The following is a 20,736-nucleotide window of genomic DNA, read 5'->3' on the forward strand; positions in this document are numbered from 1 at the left end:
TGTGTAATGCCACCTGTATCATGAATCAAGCGTCCATATATCAATGTTTCACTGAGCTCTTTTGGGTTCTGTTCGCTTATCCCTATACCAGCTCCACACTGTCTTCGTGACAGGGGCTGAATGACATACTGAGAGCTGGTACAGCAAGTTGTCCCTCTTTATTTTTCTTCAAGTGGTATGGGATATTCTTGGCTCTTTGCAGTTCCACTTTTTTTTTTTTTTTTTACACCTTTGAGATATAATTCTATGATCTGCACATATTTAAGTTGTGTAGTTTGAGTTTGACACATGTATACAACTGTGAAGCCATAACCCCAATTAAGATAATGAACATAGCCACCCCCACTCCAAAGGTTTCCTCATATATCTTTGTAATCCATCCTTCCCTCCCTCTCAACCCTGTCTTCAGGTAACTATTCATCTGCTTCCTATCACAATAAACTAATTTGCATTTTCTAGAATGTTATATAAAGAGAATTATTCAAAATGACATTTTCTATGTGTAAAACACATACAAAAAGTATATACTTTTCTTTTTTGGTGGGTGGTAGGATGGGTGGGTGCTGGATCCTTTCACTTGGGATAATTATTTTGAGATTTCATCTGTTGATTGGACATTGGGTTATTTCCTGGTTTTTGACTGTTACAGATAAAGCTATTGTGAACATTTGTTTATGAGCCTGTGTGGAGTGGGGAAAGAAAGACCTTTCTAGCTAGACCTTTCTAGCAGGGTTCCAAGCCAAGGATCCATAAAATAGACTAATAAAACACATATTAGTCTAAGGACTAATTTCCTCAGTACATAAAAATAAGTATCCAATAGAAAAGTGGACAAAGAAGATGAACAGTGAGCTGCCAGAGATGACTGTAGTAAGATATTGACTGTGGAATTGCTTGTTATAGCAAAATACTGGAAATAACCTAAAGGACCACCAGTAGGTGACTATTAAATTATTATACATATCCTACTGTCCTGATACAGTATGGTCCTCAAGAAGTTTCAGAACAATTTTTGTAGGACACTGTGCTGGAAAGAAAATAAGAGGACAATATTATTATTATTTTTTAAGATTTTATTTATTTGACAGAGACAGCGAGAGAGGGAACACAAGCAGGGGGAGTGGGAGAGGGAGAAGCAGGCTTCTCGTGGAGCAGGGAGCCCGATGCGGGGCTCGATCCCAGGACCCTGGGATCATGACCTGAGCCGAAGGCAGACGCTTAACGACTGAGCCACTCAAGTGCCCCAAGAGGACAATATTATTAAATATTACTATTTAATGATAAATATTAATGCTTACATATGCATGGATGTCTTTCAAGGAGAGAAACTGACAGTGGTTGCCTTTGGGGAGGGAATTTGGAGGCCTGGAAATAAGAGCTTGGATATAGACCTACATTCTACTGTATCTCCTATTCTTTTTTTAATGTTTTATGAAATGCCTTTATCTTTAAAAACTAAAAATTAAATGTCACCCTCTTAAAACCCCAAAGCATTGATTGTCATGTTCTCCAAATGGCTTAAGGTGGCTGGTTAATTTTAGGTAAACTATATATACTGTCACAGTGACTCAGTTTCCCCGTTTATAAATGGGGGTGAAAATAGTACTGAGGCTTACTTACACAATCCCATGAAGTGCTTTAGAAAAATGCTTGGTGCACAGCAAGCTCTGAATAAGGGCTCCCAGTTAAGGTGTTTACAGATGAATGACCTGAAATGTTAGGCATGCTGCAAATCATTTTGCTGAGACAGAACCATACGGTGGAAATTTTCTTAGTAGACAGTGAGGCAGGGAAACCTTGGGTCTTTAGTTTGGATAGGTATCTTTGAGCAGCATCCTAACCTGGTTCTGTCACTACATCACTAACTTCTCTGCATTTGTCTTGGCTATGTCAACTCTAAGGTGCCTGAGATTGATCCTTCTGTAATTCTAATTTCAGGACACCTCCTACCTGTTCATCACTGGCCCGGATGTTGTGAAGTCTGTCACCAATGAGGATGTTACTCAGGAGGAGCTTGGTGGTGCCAGGACCCATACCACCATGTCAGGTTAGAGGCCTTGAGGCTCACCTTACTGTTTTTTTTTTTATTTATTTAATTTAATTAATTTATTTATTTGACAGAGAGAGACACAGTGAGAGAGGGAACACAAGCAGGGGGAGTGGGAGAAGTAGAAGCAGGCTTCCGGCAGAGCAGGGAGCCCGATGCGGGGCTCGATCCCAGGACCCTGGGATCATGACCTGAGCCGAAGGCAGAAGCTTAACGACTGAGCCACCCAGGCGCCCCTCACCTTACTGTTTTTAACCATTGAGTAGTAATGTACTGGACGCCATACTGGACGCCATACTGGACGCCATACTGGACGCCATCCTCGACGCCATCCTCGACGCCATCCTCGACGCCATTCTCGACGTCATACTCAACATTGTATGACAAATACCAATTTTTACAAAATTGGTATTTACCAGCTCTACCATTTGCTTCATATCAGTTGGCATCCTAAGAGAATAGTGACAATCTTTTATAAATATCACTGTAGTGTGGTATATTTACTACAGATATAATAATAAAGATAGATTTAGTAGCTCAAATTTGTTAAATGAAACAAAAACAGGCTACTACTAAAGCTTTTAAAACTAACTGAAATGGTGGTTACAAGAGATATGATATATAAATATATGTATATATGAACACATGTAAGTACACATATACACATGTAAATACATATATATACATATATAAATACACACACTGTTGAACCTTTAAAAAAAAAAAATGCTGTATTGTGACTTTCTTTTAATCCAAAGTTGAGGTATGTCTTAGATGGCAGTATTACCAATTGCCCTTGGCTAGGTACAGTCATAATGTGATGGTCATGGCCCACATTTTTACAAACTTGGTCATAGCTTTTCATCTTTTCGAGGTTATGTGCCACACGTGCAGAGTTCAAAATGTATAAAGATTATTCTGTTCTTTGGACTGAAACAAAGGTTACTATTATACAGAGGCATAGAATTGGGAGTGGCGCATGAATCTGACATTAATGAAGACTTTGTTGTTGGAGTAGTGATGGGAATTCCATATATTTTTGGAAAAAGACATCAGGTTGTGAAAGGATTGTCTATGACAAAATAAGCAGTGTAAGTGAAGGCAGGAGAAATTGCTTCTTTGAAAGATTTCAAAGCTATGAGAAGCTGCTATGACCAATTTACACACTTCAGTGTACTGTGGTTAAGGCATTGGATCATCACTTAGATGTCAGCATTTCTTTCTTAGTAAGTTACATCTCTCTTACATGTGTGAAGTCTTCCATTTGATGAAATACATATATATATATATATATATATTTTTTTTTTTTTTTTTAAGAGATGGCGGGGAGGGGCAGAGGGAGTGGAAGAGAGGGAATCTTAAGCAGGCTCCGCGCACAGTGGAGAGCCCGACCCAGGGCTTGATCTCAAGACCTCAAGATCATGACCTGAGCCGAAATCAAGAGTTGGATGTTTAACTGACTGAGCCACCCAGGCACCCTGACTTTTTATTTTTTTTTTTAAGTCAGAGCTCTTGACTCCTCCTACCCACCAAAGTTGCTCCTTTTCCACCTCAGGTTGGCATCAGCTTTGACTCATTCCTTGCCCTCAGCTCTGCTCAGCTCTGTCTCCAGCATACAGCTAGAAGGAGAACTCCTCCTTGCTGACTGCCCCATAGTTGGTCCTCACACCCTTGTCTCAGGGTTTAATTGGCTGCAGTTTTTCTTTGTACTGGGATCTAAAATAGTGTTGAATATTGGTGACATCTGATATATTTAGCTGTATCTCCCGAGCAAGGCCTAAATGGTGCTCTATACATATTTTTCCTTGTTTTTAAAACAGCTTTATTGAGATATAATTTATGTATTATACATGTGACATACTCATTTAAAGTATACAAGTCAATGATTTTTATGTATTCAGTGTTTTTCAGTTATCACCATAATTTTAGAACCTTTTCATCATCCTCAAAAAGCCTTGCATCCATTAGCATTTGCTCCCCATTTCCCCCCAGTCTACCTCTAGGCAGTCACTGATCTACCTTCTGTTTCTGTGGATTTGTCTATTCTGAATATATATGGAATGGAAATAAATGGAGTCCTGTCATATATGGTCTTTTGTGAGTAGTTTCTTGTCCTTAGCATACCATTTTTAAGGTTAATCCATGTTGCAGCATGGATAATATTTCCATATATAACTGTACCACATTTTATGTATTCATTGATCAGTTGAACATTTGGATTATTTCCACTTTTTGGCTGTCATGAATATGCTGCTGTAAACATTCTTGTGCAAGTTTTGTGTGACAGGTTTTTTGGTTTCCTTTGGGTATATACCTAGGAGTGGAATTTCTGGGTCAAATGGTAACTCACTTTTTGAGGAACTGCCATGCCGTCCTTCAAGGCGGCTGCACCAATTTTTAAGTATTTCTTGAATAAAAGAATTCTGTGTTGAGCACGAAACATTTTATTCAGCGGATATTCATTGCGTGCCTATGTGTCAAGCATTGTTCTGTGTGCTGGGAATACCTTTGTGAAAGAAAAAAGACCCCTGCCTCTGTGGAGCTTATGTTTTAGCACAGGAGATGGACCATAAACAACCTGATAAATAAGGACATTGTGCAGTATGTTAGAAGGTAATCTGTGTTATTGAAAAAGTAGAACAGGGTAAAGGGGGCCTGGGATTGTTGTGGTTTGAAATAGGGTAAGAGCAGGCCTCACTGTGAGGGTAGCAGTCGAGCAGATCTGGTGTTAACGGCATGAACGTCTAGGGGAGAAACAGTGTAGGCGGAGGGAGTAGCCGATGCAAAGGCCCTGAGGAGGGAGGGTGGCTGGCATATTCAGTGAACAGCAAGGAGGGTGATTGGAGACATGGCATAAATCTGGCTTAAAAAGCTCAGTTTGGCTGCTGAGTGGAAAAGAGGCGGTAGGGGAAACGGTGGGAGTAGGGAGTCTGGGAGAGAGTTTCTGGCCCTACTTTCTCTGTCATGTCTGGGGCGTTGTTTGGTGGTTCTGTGATTTCAGAATGTTCTTGAGGAATGATGGCTTCGTTCCTCACTAGGGCCAGGTGGTTCCCCTCCTTGCCCTCCACCATTCCTGAATACCATGACATGTGCCAGCCATTAGTCTTTTCTTTTTTTATTTTTCAGCTTTATTGAAAGCTAAGTGACCTATAACTAGGTGTAATTCTTGATGTGGGACTACAGTGGCTGAGACGGGCCTGGGCTCTCCCCTGTTAGGACTGACACTCTAGGGGAGATGTCATGCAGGAAACAGGGAAATGGACAGACAGGTGTGGCAGGGAAGGGTGTGAAGAAAACTCCCGCATAGGATGGGGATGGCACATGAGGGCCGTGGGGAATAAAGACGTGACCCTGCCGAGATGTGGGTGCAGAGCCGAGGGAACAGGCTGCACAAACTGCAGGTCATCCTGAAGGTGGGGGGTCTGTGGTGTCCCATCCTTGCAGAGCTGTTGGCACAGTCTTCTGCACACATGCCCTTGGACGGACAAGTGGACGTGGAGCAGCATCTTTGGGCTGACAGGTGGCCAGGCCCATTATAGCCTCTCTGTTTTCTCAGGTGTTGCCCACAGAGCTTTTGAAAATGATGTTGATGCCTTGTGTAATCTCCGGGAGTTCTTCAACTACCTGCCCCTCAGCAATCAGGACCCAGCTCCCATCTGCGAATGCCATGATCCCAGGTAAGTTGCAGGAGGCAGCACCAACTCTCATTTTGCAGGTTGGCTTGCCCTTTTCTGGCTCCTCTGCCCTGGCAGGACCTCCAGGGCCCACCCTATGGGGCAGCTTGGAGTAGACTGGAGTGGAGCCAGCGAGGTGCTCAGGTGTTGGCATGTGGTGGCATGTCTGAATACAGGAGCAAAGAAAAATTTTATTTCTATTCACTTTTTTCCTCTCTGTAATATCTGATCAATAGGGGCGCGTGGGTGGCTCAGTCGTTAAGCGTCTGCCTTCAGCTCAGGTCATGATCCCAGGGTCCTGGGATCGAGTCCTGCATCGGGCTCCCTGCTCTGCGGGGAGCCTGCTTCTCCCTCTCCCACTCTCCCTGCTTGTGTTCCCTCTCTCGCTGTCGCTCTCTCTGTCAAAGAAATAAAATCTTAAAAAAAAAAAAAATCTGATCAATAGCTTGGGAGTAAACAGTGCCCCCCCTCCCACCCCAGTTGACATCTGAGTCTTGATTTGTCCAGAATTGGATATGGAAGTATTTTTTGTTTTGACATGAAATGTGAAATGGTGTAGACAGCATGCCCTTTAGGAAACGTGCCTGTATACGTCTGCTTGTGGCAGTCCAGGGGAAGGGTGAATTACTGGCCACCTAGTGAAGACTTTCTCTCCTTCTTGCTATTGGGGCCACTGCCTGATACGGGGGCACCACTGAGAAAGCCAGAGGTTCACCTGGGGAACTATTCTCCAGATCTCTGGCTGCTTTCTCTCCATTTTGTTTCCACTCTGAGGTGCAGACTTCAGATTCAAACTAGTTCAAACTCACTTGGCCTGGAGTTCGTTTTGCGGAAGGAATTTAGAATTCTAGCTCATAGGAAGAAGACATTTTTAGACACTGCTCTGTGGGGTGGACCTGGGCTCTTACCTGCCTCAGCCCCACCTCTCAGAGGACCTAACCAGTGGCATATTATGTGTAGTCACAAAATGGAGGGTGGTCACAGGCCCAGAGTGATGGGCACAGCCTCCTTTTCTGAGAATCTATCCTATTTGGGGTTCTTGAAAAGTTTAGGACATCATTTGAAGGTATTAGGGCCCAGAGGCCTAGGAATGACTAAATATCCTGCTTAGGCCCAGCCATATCTCCTTCCCATATGATCCCAGAGTAGCTATATATATAAGTAGCAAATAAAAAGTAAGGGAGGACTTAATCCAGTGGGGCTATGCTCCGATACCCTAGTGTAGAGTTCTCTGGGAAGTTGGGCTTGATGGGGTATGTGGCTTTACCAAGGCCAAACTTCAGCCCAGGTGTACACCTCAGGGCCAGAACAACCCCTGTCTGCCCACATGGGCCAGGAGGGGATGAGAGCATGTGGGAGAGGGGCATATTGCTGCTGAGTCCTCCTGTGGTGTGGGAGTGGGCCCTGGCGGGCTCCCTGCTCAGCCATGTAGATGCATGAGGAAGCAGAGAGCCATGAGCCTAGGTGACTGGTTAGTCCTCAGTGATTCTCCCCACCAGAGGGCCTGCAGTTTTTCTTTTTTCTTTTTCTTTCTTTTTCTTTTTTTTTAAAAGGAGCTCTGGCAGGTTTATTTTCCAATAGGGAATGTGAACCCACAGTTTTCAATAGCAGAACTCTGACTTTGCATTTCCAAGTCCTTGATTTTTTATTTTTAATGTCTCAGGAAGTGAGAGCAGGACTTGCTAAAACAGTGTCGTCTTCCCTGCAATGTCGTGTAGTGCCCCACACTATAGGAGGTATTCAGAGAGGATAAATGAGGGAACCACATTCAGGAGAATAAGCTCATTTTCCCCCCTGTAAGTCAAAACAAAGCTCTTTTGGGTTACTATCAAACTCAGGTTCAGTTTGACATGGTGGTAAGAAAGGAATACATCTTTCAGTATACTTTGCAAGCCCAGCGGGGACAGAATCCTCTCACTCCTCCCCTCTCCATGATGTCTCTCCCATCCCCCAGCCACTGGCTCTTCCTGTGTTGATTGTATTTCCTTCTTTTTCTATCCAAAGTGGCCGTATGGTTCCAGAGCTTGACACAATTGTCCCCTTGGAATCGACCAAAGCCTACAACATGGTGGACATCATACACTCTGTAAGTGCCACATCTGCCAGTCTTGCCTGTGCTAGCTCAGCCACGTCCGTGGTCCTTGTGTTTGGCGTAGGGAGGAAGTGCCAAACCCACAGACTTTAACATTGGGCAACACAGGCAGAGCATGCGGTGGGTGCAGGACAGGGGCCACTCAGTAGTGTGTTCTAGGAAGAGCTAGTGGCGGTAGCCATCATACAGCTCTCCTGTCCTTGAAGGCTGGAGGGAGGAGGAGCCAATTGGACCAGTAGATTTCAGGGGTCTTCAGACAGCACTGAGAGGTGCATAGAGAAGGGTCCATGCCCCCAAAGTCTGGAGTTGAGGCCAGGGAGACTTTTTGTTAGGTACCTTTGTTTGGAACCTTACGCTCAGTGGGCATTTGTTTCTCTAGAGAGATGGAGAGCAAAAGTACATGTGGCATGGGTAGTTTTAGGTCCAAAAAAAGGTTTTTGGCCCAAAGAAGGTAAAAAGAGGGTAGGGTCTCTGTCATCAGCTCCCCTAATTCTCTCCTTGCTCTTTGGAGCCCCAGCTGTCTGTGGGGCCTGTGGCTACTGGAGGAAAGCCCCAGAGCCCTACTCTAGCTGGGCTGGGCCCTCAGTGTGCCTGTCTGACCTCCCCTCAGCACCTGTTCTTATTTTCTTTACTTCCTAAGGCTAGATCTAATCCCTTCCATTCCTGTTCTCCACTCTGGTCAGATGAGTTGGGCATTTCCTTCATGGAGAAAATTGAGAGTATAAGGTTCCTTACTCCCTGTAGGTGACCATTTCTCCATCTCACCATCCTTCCATGTCTCCTCAGACTCAAAGAATGAGATGCTTCCACCTGGGCTTCTGGCCATCCTTCCCCATCTGGTGTCTTGCTTTCTTGACCGGTTTGTGTAAATCTCTTAATTTCTTCTCCTTTTAATTCCTCCCTCTAGCAATAAATATATAAACATGCATAGATTTTTTTTTTTGGTCTGCTTTTTAAGAAAAACAAAACCCCTCTTAACCCAAACCCCTCTTAACCCAGTTTAATTGCTGCCCGAATTCTTCTCTCCCTTTTCATTTAAAGCCCTCTTGTCTCTTCTTTCCTCCTCACTGGAATCTGGCCTCTGGTTTTCTCCCTCTTGAATGACAGACCTGCTAATGACTTCTCTAGTTACGAAGTCCAGGGGACTAAGGTATTAAATATAGTTACAGAGGTAATTATTATGAAGAAATACTTTTCTTGAGTAACAAAAAAAAGTGTATTGAATGGATCAAATGCAGTGCATCACATAGAGAAACAGAAACCTGCCTCCCTGGTGATCTCAGGCCAGTCACTCTTTCCACGCAAGCCTCTGAGGGAAACCACCATCCTGACTTTTGACGGTGTAAATTAGGTTTGTTTGTTTGTTTTAATCCATTGTATAAGTGGAATCCTATGGTGTTCTGTGTCTTCTTTGACTCAGCATTGTGTTTGTGAGATTTGTCCATGTTGTTCTCATTGGTCTCTTTAGTCTCTTATATGAACAGACCACAGTTGATCTACTGTTCGTGGGCATTTGGGTAGTTTCTAGTTTGGGACTGTTATGAATATGTTGTATAATTTGGTAAGTAAATTACACATTTCTCTTGGATCCATACCTTGGAGTGAAAGTACCACATCATAGGGTGTGCATGTGTTTACTTTACTAGATATTGCCAGAGGGGTTTCCAAGGGATTATGCCAATTGGCACCCCCATCAGCAGCATCTAAGGGTTCCAGTTGCTTCACATTCTCTTCAACACTCAGCCACTACCATGGTGCCTTCATTACTGAGAGTTTACAGGATGCTTTTACATCTGGTAGGAATAGTTCTTTCCCCCCCCCCCCATAATGTTCAGTTAGCCAGCATATAGTACATCATAAGTTTTTGTTGTAGTGTTCAATGATTCATTAGTTGTGTATAACACCCCGTGCTCATCACAACACGTGCCCTACTTAATACCCATCACCCGGTTACTCCCATCCCCCTCCCTTCTGTAACCCTCAGTTTGTTTCCCTTGATGACTATTTTTTCAGAGTTTCCTTGCCTGGTCTTGCTTATTTGCCTTTCCATATGAATTCTAGAATCTGTTCGTCTTGTTTTGTGGGCGGCGGTGGTGGAAATAGGGAATCCTGTTGTTTTTATTGAGGTCCTGTTAAAATCATGCACTAATTTGGGATAATTGACATCCTTATGTATCTGGAACAATCTAAAAACATAGGTTGTATTTTTATTTGTTAAATTGTACTTGTTCCCGGGCGCCTGGGTGGCTCAGTTGGTTAAGCGACTTCCTTCGGCTCAGGTCATGATCCTGGAGTCCCTGGATCGAGTCCCGCATTCGGGCTCCCTGCTCGGCGGGGAGTCTGCTTCTCCCTCTAACCCTCCGCCCTCTCATGTACTCTCTCTCTCTCTCATTCTCGCTCTCTCAAATAAATAAATAAATCTTAAAAAAAAAAAAATTGTACTTGTTCCCCCTTGAGGATTCTTTTCAAGATTTCCTTATATAGGTTGTTCATATTTTTTAAGTTTATTCCTAAGTATCTTATCTTTTTATTATAAAGGGAGTGTTTTCTATCTTCTAAACATTTTTTAAGGTGTATTTAAGTTACTGATTCTGCTATCAGTTTTCTAACCTATTGCCTATTAAGTTCTCATTATTTGTAAAAGTTTTTTACTGTTAATTTTTTGGGGGTTTTGAAGTGTAATAGTATACTATCTACATGAATATAGTTTTTTATTTTTTTATTTTAAGATTTATTTATTTGACAGGGAGAGCACAAGCAGGGGGAGTGGGAGAGGAAGCAGCAGACTCCCCTCTGAGCAGGGAGCCTGATCCGGGGCGTGATCCCAGGACCCTGGGACCATGACCTGAGTCGAAGGCAGATGCTTAATTGACTGAGCCACCCAGGCGCCCCTGAATATAGTTTTTTAAATTAAGTTTTTAATTTTAATTGCAATAGAGTTAACATATGGTGTTATATTAGTTTCAGGTATACAATATAGTCATTCAGTAGTTCCATATGTCACCGGTACTCATCACAAGTGCACTTCTTAATCCCCACCACCTATTTCACTCATTCCCCACCCACCTCTCCTCTAGTAACCATCAGTTTCTTCTCTATAGTTAACAGTCTTTTTCTTGGCTTCTCTCTCTCTCTCTCTCATTTTCCCTTTGCTCATTTGTTTTGTTTCTTAAATTCCACATGTGAGTGAAATTATATGGTATTTGTCTTTCTCTGACTTATTTTTATCGTTATACTCTCTAGCCATCCTTGTTGTTGCAAATGACAAGATTCCATTCATCAATCGACAGACACTTGGACTGCTTCCATATCTTGGCTATTGTAAATAGTGCTGCTATAAACATAGGGGTGCATGTATCTCTTTGAATTAGCGTTTTTGTATTTTGGGAGTAAATACCCAGTAGTGTGATCACTGGATTGTAGGGTAGTTCTATTTTTAACTTTTTGAGGAACCTCTATACCATTTTCCACAGTGGCTGCACCAGTTTGCATTCCTATCAGTAGTGCAGGAGGGTTCCTTTTTCTCCACATCCTCACCAACACTTGTAGTTTCTTGTGTTGTTGTTTTAATTATGTTCAGTTAGCCGCTGTATAATACATAATTAGTTTTTGATGTAGTGTTCAGTGATTCATCAGTTATGTATAACACCCAGTGCTCATCACAACATGTGCCCTCCTTAATACCCATCACCCTGTTACCCTTGCCCCCCCCACCTGAGACCCCCAGTTCATTTCCCAGGGTCCATAGTCTCTCATAGTTCATCTACCTCCCTGATTCCTCCCCCTTCAGATTTCCCTCCCTTCCCTTATGGTTCTCTGGACTATTGCTTATGTTCCACATATGAGTGAAACCATATGATAATTGTCTTTATCTGCTTGACTTACTTCACTTAGCATAATCCCCTCCCGTTCCATCCATGTTGATGCAAATGGTGGGTATTCATCCTTTCTGATGGCTGAGTAATATTCCATTGTATATACGGACCACATCTTTATCCATTCATCTGTTGAAGGGCATCTTGGCTCCTTCCACAGTTTGGCTATTGTGGACATTGCTGCTATGAACATTGGGGTGCACATGCCCCTTCTTTTCACTACATCTGTATCTTGTGTTGTTGATTTTAGCCATTTGACAGGTGTGAGAGGATATCTCATTGTAGTTTTGATTTGTATTTCCCGATGATGACTGATGTTGGGCATCTTTTCATGTGTCTGTTTTCCATCTGGACGTCTTCTTGGTGAAGCCCGATGCGGGACTCGATCCCGGGACTCCAGGATCATGACCTGAGCCGAAGGCAGCCGCTTAACCAACTGAGCCACCCAGGCGCCCTTTTTTTTTTTTTTTTTAAAGATTTTATTTATTTATTTGAGGCAGAGAGAATGAGAGAGAGAGAGAGGGTGCCCATTTTTGATTGGATTATTTGTTTTGGGGGTATTGAGTTGTCTAAGTTCTGTGTATCATTTGGGTACTTACCCTTTATCAGATTTGTCATTAGCAAATATCTTCTCCCATTCTGTAGGTTGCCTTTAGTTTTGTTGGTGGTTTCCCTTGCTATGCTGAAGCTTTTTATTTTTATGAAGTCCCAATAGTTTATTTTTGCTTTTGTTTCCTTTGCTTAGGAGACCTATCTAGAAAAATGTTGCTATGGCCAATGTCAGAGACATTATTGCCTGTGCTCTTCTAGGAATTTTTATGGTTTCCATTCTTACATTTAGGTCTTTAATCCATTTGAGTTTATTTTTATGTATGGTGAAAGAAATAGTCATTTTTTTTTTTTTTTTTTTTTTTTTAACGTAGGCTCCACACCCAGCAGGGAGCCCAGTCTGGGGCTTGAAATCACGACCCTGAAATCAAGACCTCAGCTGAAATAAAGAGTCGGATGCTTAACCGACTGAGCCACCTAGGTGCCTCAAGAAAGTAGTCATTGCTTTGCATGTAGCTGTCCACTTTTCCCAACGCCATTTGTTGAAGAGACTTTTTCCCATTGCATATTCATTCCTCCTATATCGAAGATTGACCATATTGTAGGTTTATTTCTGGGTTTTCTATTCTGCATCGATCTGTGTGTTTTATTTTTATGCCAGTACCATACTACTAGTGGCATTATGACAACTTTGTAATATAACTTGGTATGGAATTGTGGTATCTCCAGTTTGTTTTTTGAGATTGCTTTGGAGATTTGGGGTCTTCTTTGGTTCCATACAAATTTTAGGATTGTTTGTTCTAGCTCTGTGAAAATGCTATTGGTATTTTAATAGGGATTGCATTAAATCTGTAGATTGATTTGGGTAATATAGACATAAATTTTTTTTAATTTAAATTCAATTAATTAACATATAGTGTATTATTAATTTCAGAGTTAGAGTTCAGTGATTCATCAGTCTTATACCCAGTGCTCAGTACATTGCATGCCCTCCTTAATAGACATTTTAACAATATTTCTTCTTCCAATCCATGAGCATGGAAGGTCTTTCCATTTCTTTGTGTTTTCTTCAATTTCTTTCATCAGTGGTTTATAGTTTTCAGAGTATAGGTCTTTTACCTCTTTGGTTAAGTTTATTCCTAGGTATTTTATTGGTTTTGGTGTAGTGGTAAGTGGGATTGTTCTCTTATCAATTCACTTTCTGCTGCTTCCTTATTAGTGTATAGAAATGCATCAGATTTCTGTACACTGATTTTGAATCCTGCGACTTTACTGAAATTGTTTATCAATTCTAGTAGGTTTTTGGTGGAGCCTTTAGGGTTTTCTGTATATAGTATCTTGCCATCTACAAATAGAATTTACTTCTTCCTTACCAATTTGGGTGCCTTTTATTTCTTTTTGTTGTTTGATTGCTATGGCTAGCACTTCCGGTACTATGTTGAATAAAAGTGGTGAGAATGGACATCCCTGTTTGTTCCTGACCTTAGGGGAAAAGCTCTCAATATTTCCCCATTGAGTATGATGTTCACTGTGGGTTTTTCATATAGGACCTTTATTATGTTGAGGTATGTTCCCTCTGAACCTACTTTGTTATTGTTGTTTGTTTTTCTTTTAGAGAGAGCATGTTTGCGAGTGGGGAGGGGCAGAGGCAGAGGGAGAGAGAGAAACTTAAGCAGGCTCCACGCAGACGTGGGACTTGATCTCATGATCCTGAGATCATGACCTGAGCTGAAATCAAGAGTTGGATGCTTAACCGACTGAGCCACCCAGGCGCCCCTGAACCCACTTGGTTGAGGGCTTTTGTCATGAATGGATGTTGTACTTTGTCACATGTTTTTTCTGCATCTGTTGAAATGATCATATGGTTTTTATCCTTTCTCTTATTGATGTGATGTATCACACTGACTGTTGTACTAATATTAAACCACCCTTGCATCTTGAGAATAAATCCCACTTGATCGTGGTGTTAGATTCTTTTTTAATGTATTGTTGGATTTGGATTGCTAATATTTTGTTGAGGATTTTTTGCATCTATGTTCATCAGGGATATTGGCCTGTAGTTCTCTTTTTTGGTGGTGTCTTTTTTTTTTTTTAAGATTTTATTTATTTATTTGACAGAGAGATAGCGAGAGCAGGAACACAAGCAGGGGGAATGGGAGAGGGAGAAGCAGGCCTCCCGCCGAGCAGGGAGACCGATGTGGGACTCGATCCCAGGACCCTGGGATCATGACCTGAGCCGAAGGCAGACACTTAATGACTGAGCCACCAAGGCGCCCCTTTGGTGGTGTCTTTATCTGGTTTTGGTATCGGGGTTATACTGGTCTCATAGAATGAATTTGGGTTTTCCTTCCTCCTCTGTTTTTTGGAGTAGTTTGAGAACAGGTATTTAACTCTTCTTTAAATGTTTGGTAGAATTCACCTGTGAAGCTCTCTGGTCCTGGACTTTTGTGTGTTGGGATTACTGAGTTAATTTCTTTGTTGGTTATCAGTCTGTTCAAATTTTCTATTTCTTCCTGCTTCACTTTTGGTAGGTTATAGGTTTCTAGGAATTTATCAGTTTCTAGGAATTTATCAATTTCTTCTATGTTGTCCAGTTTGTTGGCATATAATTTTTCATAATACTATGTTACAATTGTTTGTATCTCTGTGGTGTTGGGTGTTATTTCTCTTTCATTTGTTACCGTGTTTGAGACCTCTCTCTGTTTTTTTTTTTTTTTTTTTAAGACTTATTTATTTGACAGAGGGAAGGAGGGAGGGAGAGAATTTCAAGCTGACTCCCTGATATGGGGCTCAATCTCAGACTCGCTGAGCGTGGAGCCTGACGTGGGGCTCAATCTCACAACCCTGAGATCATGATCTGAGCTGAAATCAAGAGTCAGATGCTTAACTGAGTCACCCAGGCATCCCTCTCTTTTTTTGTTTTTATTGATTTCATTTATTTATTTGAGAGAGAGCGGGCCCGAGCGTGCGTGAGTTGGGGGAGGAGTAGAGGAAGAGGGACAAGAAGACTCCACACTGAGTGTGGAGCCTGACATGGGGCTAATCCCCCACCCTGAGAAGATGACCTGAGCTAAAATCAAGACTTGGACACTCAACCGACTGAGCCACCCAGGGACCCCCTCCTTTTTTTAAATGAATTTGGCTAGTAGTTGATCTTTTCAAAGAATTGGCTCCCAGTTTCATTGATCCGTTCTATTGTTGTTTTAGTTTCTATATCCTTTATTTCTATTCTAATCTTGATTATTTCCTTCCTTCTGCTGGTTTGGGGTTTTGTTTTTTCTTTTTCTAGCTCCTTCACGTGTAATATTAGGTTGTTGATTTGAGATTTTCTTGCTTCTTGAGGTATTGTTATCAACTTCCCTCTTAGAACTGCTGCATCCCAAAGATTTTGGACTGTTGTGTTTTCATTTTCATGTAATTTTTTATTTCTTCTTTGATTTCTTGGTTGACCCATTTATTGTTTAGTAGCATATTATTTAACCTTCATGTATTTGTGTTCTTTCCAGGTTTTTTCTTGTGGTTGATTTCTAGTTTAATAACGTTGTGGTAAAAGATGCATGCTATGACTTCAGTCTTTGAATTTGTGACTTCTTTTGTGGCCTAATATGAAATCTGTTCTGGAGAATGTTCCATGTGCTCTTGAAAAGAATGTGTATTCTGTTTTAGGATGGAATGTTCTGAATATATCTATTTAATCCATCTGGTCCAGTGTTTCATTCCAAGCCACTGTTTCCTTGTTGATTTTCTGTTTGGATGATGTGTCCATTGATGTAAGTGGGGTGTCAAAGTCTCCTACTATTATTGTATTACTGTTGATTATTTCCTTTATGTTAGTAACTGTTTTATGTATCTGGGTGCTCCCATGTTGTGTGTGTAAATATTTACAATTGTTATATCCTTTTGTTGGATTGTTTTCTTTATTATTATAGAGGTGTCCTTCTTTGTCTCTTGTTACAGTCCTTTTTTTAAAGTCTGTTTTATCTGCTTATAGATATTGCTACCCCAGCTTGCTTTTGACATCCATTTGCATGATAAATGTTTCTCCATCCCCTTACTTTGAATCTGCAGATCTCTTTAGGTCTGAAATGAGTCTCTAATAGGCAGCACATAGATAGGTCTTGCTTTTTTACCTATTCCATCACCCCTGATCTTTGATGAAAATATTTAGTCCATTTACAAAGTAATTATTGATAGGTACATATTCATTATCATTTTGTTACTTGTTTTGTGGTTGTTTTTGTCATTCTTCTCTTCCTTTCTCACTCTCTTCCGTCACTGTTTGCTGGCTTTCTTTAATGATATATTTGGACTCCTTTCTCTTCATTCTTTGTGTATTACTGGTTTCTGATTCATGGGTACCATTAGGTTTGTATACAGCATCTTCTGCATATAGCAGTCTATATTAAGTTGATGGTCACTTAAGTTTGAACCCATTGTTTACTCCTCTGCCTCCCATGTTTTAGGTATATGGTGTCAAATTTTACATCCTTTTATTTAGTGAATCCCTTGATGGATTTTTACAGAACTACTCATTTTTATTGCTTTTGTCTTTTTTACTTTTCATACTCTCACTTATGGTCTCTTTTCCACTCAGAGAGTCCCCTTTAATATTTCTTGCAGTACTTGTTTAGTGGTCATGAACTCCTTTAGTTTTTGTTTGTCTGAAAAACTCTTTATCTCTCCTCCTGTTCTGAGTAATAGCCTTGTATGATAGAGTATTCTTGGCTGCAGATTTTTCCCATTCAGCACTTTGAATATATTATGCCACTTTCTTCTTGCCTGCAGAGTTTCTCCTTAAAAATCCACTGATAGCCTTATGGGGTTTCCCTTTGTATATAACTGTCTTCTTTTCTTTTGGTGCTTTTAAAATTTTTTCTTGTCACTGCCATTTTTGCCATTTTAATTACTGTGTGTCTTGGTGTAGACTGCCTTATGTTGATTGGGGGGGGGGGGGCAGTTCTCTGTACCTCCTGGATCTGGATATCTGTTTCCTTCCCCAGATTAGGGAAGTTTTTAGCTATTATTTCTTCAAATAAATTTTCTGCCCCCTTTTGTCTTTTCTTCTGGGTCTCTGTAATGTGAATGTTATTATGCTTGATGGAACCACTGAGTTCTCAAGGACTGTTCTCAGTTTACCTAATTTTTTCCCCTCTCATTAGCTCAGCTTGGTTACTTTTCATTACTCTGTCTTCCAGGTCATTAGTTCATTTCTCTACTTCATCTAGCCTATTTATTCCATCATCTTTATTATTATTTTCATGTATTATGTTCATCATCTCTGATTGGGTCTTTATCTCTTTGTTAAGGGTCTCACTGATGTCCTCCACTCTTAAGTCCAGTGAGTATCTTTACAATCTTTGAATTTTCTATCAGGCATATTAGTTATATCTGTTTCACTTAGGTCTCTTGCTATGGTTTTGTCCTGTTCTTTCATTTGGGACGTACTCCTCTGTCTCCTCATTTTGTCTAACTCTGTCTGTTTCTGTGTGTTTGGAGTCCGCTCTGTCTCATGGTCTTGAAGGTAATGGCCTTATGAAGAAGAGGTCCTATAGTGCCCTGCAGTGTAGTGTCCCCTGTCCCCAGGGTCTGGTGCTTCAAGGAGTGTCTCCTATGTGTGCTGTGTGTGCTCTTCTGTTGAGCCCTGACATCTTTTTCTTTCAGTCCACATGTCTGCAGAAGCTGTCTTTGCCTGTTGTGGGTGGTGTTTCATCCCCAGTGGGTGGGGTGTATTTTAACCAGGTGTGTGCTAGTCTGCTTGCAAACTGAGACCTGCCGTTGTTGCCAGAACTGAGGTCCTGGAAAATGTGCTGGTGGGGAGATGAGTTGGTGGGGTTTGTGCCAGTCTTCTTGGGGATTGAAGCAAGTTTGACTAGGATGGGCGAGTCCATTGAAGCATGGTGGGGACAGGGCTTGGTATAAGCAAGTTAGCATCCACACTGTGCTGGTCCCTGCAGGTGGCCTTGTGTTTATGCTGGGGGTTGGGGGAGGGAAATGGTTTGTGATAGCTCCTTTGTCCCTGGAGCGGTCTCCCCTTAATCCCTACCTCTCTGGGCCATGCTCTGAGATGAGTAAATCACTCTCCCTTTTGTCTGTTCCCACTATTTTTCAAACTGCTGCTTCCAAGCTGTATATGCATCAGCTATTTGTCATACTGTCTTGTTAAGGGTGGGGACTCTGGTTCCTAAGGCCCTCTGGGCTCTCATAGAGCTCAGCCCTCCAATTTTTAAAATTGCAGGCTCTAAGTTCTGCCGGTTGTAAGAACTCAAAAAAATTCAGCCCCTTTCAATTTCAAAGCCAAATACTATGGGAATTCGTCCTCCCTGTGGGTTCCTCAGCGTGAAAGTCTGTTTTTCTCCCTTCCCCAGCCACTAGTGTCTTCCCCACCATGGATGGCCATGGTCTCTTTCTCTCTCAACTGTGTCTTTGTCTTTCCTACCTTCTTTGATGTGTCCTCCTCTTTACCTTTAGTTGTGGAGTTTGTTCTGCCAGTCCTCAGATTGTTTTCTGGGTTACATACACTCATGTGTTACTTGTTGTATCCATGGGACGAGGTGAGCTTAGGGTCCTTTGACTGCTGTCTTCTCCAAATAATAATTACATGAAAATAGTTCTATCTTTTCCTTTGCAGTTACTTTTGCCCTTTCTTTCTCTTGTCCAACTGTATTGTCTATAGCTCCATATTTTATCAAATGCAGTGATGAGGAATGGTTATGATAGTGGGCATATTTGTCTTGTTCCTAACTTCAGAGAGCCTGCAACTAGTGTTTTCTAATTTTATCTTTTTTTCATGTTAAAAAAGCTTCAACTGGTTCCTATTTTAATTTTTGTTTTTTTTACTTGCTTTTTCTTAAATCAGGGTTGCATTTTGAATATCTTTAAATGCCCTTTCAGCATTTATGGAAATGATTTTGTCCCTGGATCTGTTTATAAATCTATCTTAATAGATTTACTAATATTAAACTATACTTACATTCTTGAAGTAAACTCTATTCTATTTTGTTGCTATTTTATTTTGGATATTTGCATCAATATCATGTGATATTAGCCTTTTTTTTTTTTTTAGATATTTTAAACTCAGTTTTTGGTGTCCATGGTGTGCTTGTTTCATGTATTAGTCCGTCGGGGCTGCCATAAGAAAGTACCAGAGACTGGATTGCATAAATAACAGATACTAATTTTCTTACATTTCTGGAGGCAAGAAATCCAAGACCAGGGTGTCAGCAGGCTTCCTTTCTGGTGAAGCTTTTCTTCCTGGTGTGCAGATGGCTATCTTCTTGCTGTGTCCTGATGTGGCCTTTCTTCTGTGTGTACAAGGAAAGAACTCTCTAGTGTCTGATAGAACTGGTGGCATCATAAGAACAGAAACAGATTAGAGCACCACCCTTATGACTTCATTTAAATAACTTTAAATAGCTCCTTAAGGGCACTATTACCAAATGTATTCACATTGGGGGTTAGGCTTCAACCTGTGAATTTGGGGTGATGGGTCACAAGTCAGTTAAGTGTCATAAAGAAAATTTGCAGGTTTTCTTTTTCTATGCTCTGAAATAATTCGAATGGCGTTAGAATTATTTGATCTCAGAGATTTGGTAGAAATTCTCTTGTGAAATTGAATTGTCAGGACCTAGTGCTTTTTTTGTCAGGGAGGAGTGGCTTTTTATAGCTTCCTCTGTTCTTTAATGTTATTGGCTCTTTAAACTTTATCTTGGGGTCAGATTTGGTAATTTTTTCTTAATTGTCTATTTTTTCCAGGTTTTCAATTTTATCTGCATAGGGTTATGCACAGTAATCTCACAAGATGAGTGAAATCTATTAGAGTGGTTTTCTCCTCTGACATTTCTTGGTTTAGGTATTTTTCATTCATTTTTATTCAGGTATAGATGACACACAATGTTACATTTGTTTCAGTGTATAACAGTGATTGGACAACTCTGTACATTATGCTGTGCTCACCACATGTGTAGCTACCATCTGTCACTATAGAACGCTATTCCAGTACTTTTGACTATATTCCCTGTGCTGTACCTTTCATCCTTGTGACTCATTCATTCTGTAACTGGAAGCCTGTACCTCCCACTCCTTTTCACCTATGTGGCCCATTTTGTACATGCCTCCCCTCTGGTAACTACCATTTCTCTGTATTTATAGTTTTCTGACTTCTTAAAAAAAATTTTTAGACTCCATGTATAAGTGAAATCCTACGATATTTGACTTTCTCTGACTTAATTCACTTACCTCCTAGGTCCATCCATATTATCACAACTAGCAAGATCTCATTCTTTTGTATGGCTGAATAATATACCATTGTATATAATATACCACATCTTTATCCATTCTTTTTGGGGGGGTTAAATTTGTTTTTTTCATTTATCGTTTTTATTTTAATTCAGTTAATTAACAAAAAATGTATTATTGGTTTCAGAGGTACAAGTCTGTGATTCATCAGTCTTATATAATACCCAGTGCTCATTACGTCATGTGCCCTCCTTAATGTCTATC

The 20,736-nt window shown here is 41.0% G+C and overlaps 1 protein-coding gene across 3 annotated transcripts in view; it reads left to right on the forward strand.

Moving 5' to 3' along the window:
• The window catches only part of PCCB (propionyl-CoA carboxylase subunit beta), a 97,440-nt gene that overhangs the window by 33,732 nt on the left and 42,972 nt on the right, over positions 1-20,736 (forward strand). For all 3 annotated transcript variants that reach the window (XM_034995286.1, XM_034995295.1, XM_034995304.1), the window contains exons 7-9: positions 1,939-2,047; positions 5,604-5,724; positions 7,726-7,807. In XM_034995286.1, coding sequence (XP_034851177.1) covers positions 1,939-2,047; positions 5,604-5,724; positions 7,726-7,807 — 312 coding nt within the window. The remainder of the gene's footprint in view (positions 1-1,938; positions 2,048-5,603; positions 5,725-7,725; positions 7,808-20,736) is intronic.

The sequence above is a fragment of the Mirounga leonina genome, unplaced genomic scaffold, assembly GCF_011800145.1.
Source record: "Mirounga leonina isolate KUSES-001 unplaced genomic scaffold, KU_Mleo_1.0 Mir_115, whole genome shotgun sequence".
Taxonomy (NCBI): domain Eukaryota; kingdom Metazoa; phylum Chordata; class Mammalia; order Carnivora; family Phocidae; genus Mirounga; species Mirounga leonina.